General features: G+C 36.5%; 1 protein-coding gene across 1 annotated transcript in view; it reads left to right on the forward strand.

Annotated features, from left to right (window-relative positions):
- Window positions 1–5,190, forward strand: part of LOC107015305 (chaperonin CPN60-like 2, mitochondrial) — an 8,369-nt gene extending 3,179 nt beyond the window's left edge. The window contains exons 6-18 of the mRNA XM_015215530.2: window positions 68–163; window positions 255–359; window positions 713–799; window positions 1,274–1,363; window positions 2,451–2,531; window positions 2,607–2,675; window positions 2,762–2,839; window positions 3,162–3,257; window positions 3,341–3,440; window positions 3,510–3,613; window positions 3,707–3,812; window positions 4,560–4,638; window positions 4,720–5,190. Coding sequence (XP_015071016.1) covers window positions 68–163; window positions 255–359; window positions 713–799; window positions 1,274–1,363; window positions 2,451–2,531; window positions 2,607–2,675; window positions 2,762–2,839; window positions 3,162–3,257; window positions 3,341–3,440; window positions 3,510–3,613; window positions 3,707–3,812; window positions 4,560–4,638; window positions 4,720–4,822 — 1,194 coding nt within the window. The 3' untranslated portion in view covers window positions 4,823–5,190. The remainder of the gene's footprint in view (window positions 1–67; window positions 164–254; window positions 360–712; window positions 800–1,273; window positions 1,364–2,450; window positions 2,532–2,606; window positions 2,676–2,761; window positions 2,840–3,161; window positions 3,258–3,340; window positions 3,441–3,509; window positions 3,614–3,706; window positions 3,813–4,559; window positions 4,639–4,719) is intronic.
- Window positions 5,191–5,460: the final 270 nt, after the last annotated feature.

Raw genomic sequence — 5,460 nt, forward strand, 5'->3', positions numbered from 1 at the left:
CCCCCCCCTCCCCCCCAACAAAAAAAAAATGGTCCCCCTTTTGAGGATTATATCTTACTTTGAATAGGTGGGTACTATATCTGCAAATGGTGAACGTGAAATTGGGGAAATAATTGCTCGAGCCATGGAAAAAGTTGGGAAGGAAGGAGTTATTACTGTTGCGGTAAGTATTGCTGATATCAGTGTTTCTGATACAAATGCACTGACAACTATTTAAGCTTGAAATTGAAATCTCATATATTTTGAATTTACAGGATGGAAATACCTTGGATAATGATTTGGAAGTGGTGGAAGGAATGAAGCTTGGCCGAGGTTATATATCTCCTTATTTTGTCACGGACGAAAAGACTCAAAAATGTGTATGTAATGTTTCTATTACTGAGAATTTTCTTAATTGGGGACGTGGGAGGTTTAGATGTTTAAGTGTAGACTGAAATTCCAAAAAAATCTCTGTTCAGTGGCTTGAAGTTTAGACAATCGCTTAATGATGTAGATGCTAGAAACTTTCATTATTACTGCAGAAGAACATTCACATTATGTTCCCCAAATCTTTCCATTTAATAGTGGCAATTGGCAACATTTCCTCATTTGTTCCTGACTTGCAAGTCAAAAAGTAGTTCTGTCAGCTAACGCATACGCGACACAACTATCTCTATATCCTGTATCAACCTATAAAGTTCATAACATGATAATATGACTTGCATGTAAACAGGAAATGGAAAATCCGTTGATCCTTATTCATGACAAGAAAATCTCAGATTTGAACTCGCTTGTGCGGATATTGGAGCTTGCTCTCAAGGTAATTAGTATCTTTTAAGAGCTTGTGTTTGCATGTTTTTTTTGGATAACTGATCTTATAGCTTCTAAGTCTGTTCATCACCAACACTCATGACACATATCTTTTCCTTTTTCTGTTTCTTTTCTGGGATAAAGGAGAGCTTTATTGATAAAAGAAAAGCAAAGAAATATGACGCTTTAAAAAAACAGTTATAATTCACTATGGTGAGGAGAAGAAGTCCTGGTAAGAAAATGGCAAATGCTGAAAAACAGCTTAATGAACCATTTTATAAAGGGAGCTTTCCTGCGATGTTGCATGGCTGTAAGTGCCACATCCCAGAGAGGCTGTTACTTTGTTAGGACAAAATATGTCTGTGTAAGTTACAAATGTTGAATAATAGCTGCGGAAGTGAATACCTGTGAAAATGGAAAGGAATTGTTCTTTTGCAATAAATGTACAATAATCATCGCAATATTGTTTTCTATCTCTATGTAGAGAAGGAGTCCTCTGTTAATCGTTGCTGAAGATGTGGAAAGTGATGCATTAGCTATGCTTATCCTAAACAAGCATCGTGCTGGGATTAAGGTATTGAATTCTCTAATTTTTTTCGTTTTTTGTTATCATGTTTCAGCATATAAATTTGAGGATCATTTTCCTGCGTGTTTTGTAATTAATCCCCATGCTCATACCCAGAATGTCTTTTATTTTCAAGTTACTTGTAGGTTTTCTATTTAACGCTGTCGTTTTGGGGTTAATAGAAGAGCCAACTTTGGCCTAGTTTTCGTTTTTTATTATATTGTTTCAGCATATAAGTTTGAGGATCATTAATTCACACATTTTTGCAAATACTCCCTGTTGATTAGATAAGATAAGTGATAATATTAACCATGGGAATGGAAACACCTGTATACACTAGATCTGGTTATGGTTGATTACTTGATTTAAAGAAGTCGGTTCCCGAAAAAGCCATTGAGGCTTTCTCCCTAGGGGGAGATGGTGTCCTTCACTACCAAGGTCGGTTATGTGTCCGAATGTTGATGAGTATACCAGAAAGTAGAAAGAATCTACGTCAAAACATGGTTCTCTATAAAAGACACCCAAACATCTATTCAAGAGGGAACTACAAGGGTGCACCAAAAAGTAGTCAAAGGAAAAAAAAGACTATTTCTCAAGTGTGCAGACTCATTTTCGATCACCTCAAAAGCTCTCATATTTCTCTTGTTCCATATAACACACAGAAGAGCTAATGGAGCAACCTTCCATGCGTTTGCCTCTACATCAACGTCTTCGAGCCCAACTGTGGAGAACATCTCTAACGGTAACCGTTATTACCCATTGTACACCAAATTAATTCAAAAGCACCCTCCACAAACTCGATGCCACTCTGTAATGCACTAATAAGACGATCAACTTCTTCACCCGAACACTTGCACATAAAGCATGAGCTGACATGAGTGATATTTCTCTTCCTTAAGTTATCAGTTGTCAGAATCGCTCCCCTCTCTGGGCCTCCAGGGATCCAGATCGAAAGATATGGAAAAGGCATCTCCTCTCTAGCGAGCAAGCTCCGATAGAGAGATTTGACAGTAAACAAACCATTGCTCCTCAAGGTTGTGCCTGACTTGCTTGTAGAGTAACTTCCTGTTGATACCCAGAATTTCATGTATTTTAGGTATGTGCCATTAAAGCTCCTGGTTTTGGGGATAATAGAAGAGCCAACTTGGAGGACCTAGCAGTTCTTACTGGAGGAGAGGTAAGATACCCATTTCATGCCTTAATTTATTGTTGGTTTATCACTATAGTTTCAAATTCTTAATGTTTTGTACAGGTCATTAGTGAAGAACGTGGTTTGGATCTGAGCAAAGTTCAATTTGATATGCTTGGTACTGCCAAAAAGGTTCGTATATTCACTATTCAGTATTATTTTGCATCAATTTGAAGTGTTATATACATGCATAATATACAACTCATTTTTTTGAGCAGGTTACTGTTTCCCTTGATGACACCCTAGTTCTGCATGGAGGTGGGGACAAAAAGCTAATTGAAGAAAGGTGTGAGCAGGTAGAGATGCTTTATCCCCTTCTTTCATTTTATTGTATTTCAAAATTTTTTGTAGGTGTTGAACCTATTTCCTTTGTCTATAGCCTCCTACTTTGTCATACCTTTGAAAAGCCGAGATGTCATTCTGGCTTATATTTTATATTTTCCTGTTGAATGAATTTACTCTGTTTTTATTTCAAATTCTTATGCGGAAGGTCTGAATTCCTTGTGGGCATATCTGGAATAGAGAGTCATTAATTTTGTAGATTTTTTTGGTTAGTGTCATTGAAAGTGCATGTTTCCCCGGTGAGTAAACACTGACAAGTTATGCATATCTGAACAGCTAAGGATAGCTAAAGAAAAAAGTAGTGCCATGTTTGATAAGGAGAAAGCTCAAGAGCGTTTGTCGAAGCTATCTGGTGGTGTTGCTGTTTTCAAGGTATATTCCTCAGGGTTTGAGCATCTTCTGTTTGCATGTAGTTACATTCTCTGTGTCCTAATTGGATCTGTACACTATTTCAGGTCGGTGGGGCCAGTGAGGCGGAAGTTGGGGAAAGGAAAGATAGGGTTACAGATGCCTTAAATGCAACAAGGGCTGCTGTGGAAGAGGGCATTGTTCCAGGTAGGTTATTTTGTTTAATGAAATGTCTCTTTTTCTGTTGACCTGAAAAAAACAATGTTTTTTCCTTAGGTGGTGGTGTTGCTCTCTTATATGCAACCAAATGTCTAAAAGGCCTTCAGACTGCAAATGATGGCCAAAAAAGGGGAGTTGAGATCATTGAGAATGCGCTAAAGGTTCACATCACCTAGACTATGTTCTTTTTGTACTTGTTTCTCTCCAATTGGTTAGTTTCTGTTTTGACATGGGAATTATTTGCCACCTCACAGGCACCTACGTTTACAATAGCTTCAAATGCTGGTGCAGACGGTGCCTTGGTTGTAGGCAAGCTCTTAGAACAAGATGATCTGAATCTAGGATATGATGCAGCCAAAGGTTTGTGCCCTCACATCTATTTAACTCAGTTTGTCTGATCGCATTGTGTAAATGTTGCCTAATATTCGTGAAATGAATTTGTTTGGTTAACTATTTATATATGAAAACAGTATCTATTTGTTCTACCAAATGGTAGCTTCATTTTTATTGTATCTTCAAGACACATTAAATAAAATCCACCTTTCTCTCTCTCTGAGTGAATGACTCAGTTGGGAGTGCAAACCATTTAATCTTTGATTTGATTTCCAGCATCAGATCAAATTTTTTTGGAGTTTGTAATTGTACATTCATATACTATAGAAATTGGACTTTAAATTATTTTAGAGCTCTTTAAAGGAAGTTGTAAACAAAAAGTTGTTTCAAAATTATACTTGTCTCATCTGAAATGGGACATCAAAACTTCTATTATCCTAATTTGTAGAGAACCCCCCCCCCCTAAACTTTATACTACCTGGGAAGAGTACATTTCTTAGTTCTTGGGAACAGTACATTTATGGAATTTTAGTTGTCTGTTGTCCGTGCATATAGTGTCTTTTTCCAGAAACCACCCTCCATGAAAGAGTTGCAATCTGACAGCTGTATCTACTTTTTTGTTACTAAATTTCACGCTGTTCTAATATATGATTGAGAAATCTATATGTATGCTTCTTAAAACGGCTATATCAAGTTTTATTTGCATGGTTCAGTTAGCTGCTATTAACTCGTATTTCTGTACAAACACATGTTCGTTCTCTTTTGCATAAGCAGGTACATACCTACACATGGTGAAGGCTGGAATTATTGATCCCGTGAAGGTAGTTAGAACAGCATTAGTGGATGCTGCCAGGTAAGGATCATAACATGTTCCAGTAAAACATTGGGTAAATCTTTCACTTCTATTAACAGAGACTGAAAATATATACTGCAGCGTCTCTTTATTATTGACGACAGCTGAGGCTGCCATTGTGGACCGTCAAGGAGAGAAAAACCCACTTGCAAACCGTATGCCAAACATGGGTGGTATGTACTAATTTAGAGAACACAGATGAAACGGTTGATGATCTTGCTGTGGCTGTGATGAAGCAGTCCTTAGGCGTTCCACGCATGGTCCCTTCATACAATTTTTTTTGAATCTTAAATGGTTTCTTAGTAATTGATTAAGAAGTTATGTGAATTCACCACAAAATATTGAAGAAATTAATTATCCCAGTGTATTAAAAGTTTTTGTATGGGATTACTGGATAGCTCAAGGTCTCATTGACCTCTTACTTGCCATGCCCAGAAAGAAAATAATTCGCTGCTGCTATTTATTTGCAGTGTGTATTATTCGTTGGAATGAGATTATGCGAAAACCATTTGGTTCGAGCTCAAAGCAATAAATTCGGTTGAATTCTCTATATTATGTTATCAAATATGAAAGGGATTGTAAATTGTACAACATTTTAGCTTGATTGAAATTGACTATTAGTTGATTGAGTGTATGAGAAGTGAATTTAAAATAATTTGCTCTACGTAGAAATATTATGGAAGATGATTTTATTTCAATTTTAATATAACATATCGATTAAACCAACGCGAAAGAGATAAATAAAGAGATCATTGTATTGATAAGTTATGAAAACCAAGATTGTCCATATTTTAATTTCATTTTGTATTTTGTAATTAATAG

Source organism: Solanum pennellii, chromosome 3 (genome assembly GCF_001406875.1).
Source record: "Solanum pennellii chromosome 3, SPENNV200".
In the NCBI taxonomy this organism is placed as follows: Eukaryota; Viridiplantae; Streptophyta; class Magnoliopsida; order Solanales; family Solanaceae; genus Solanum; species Solanum pennellii.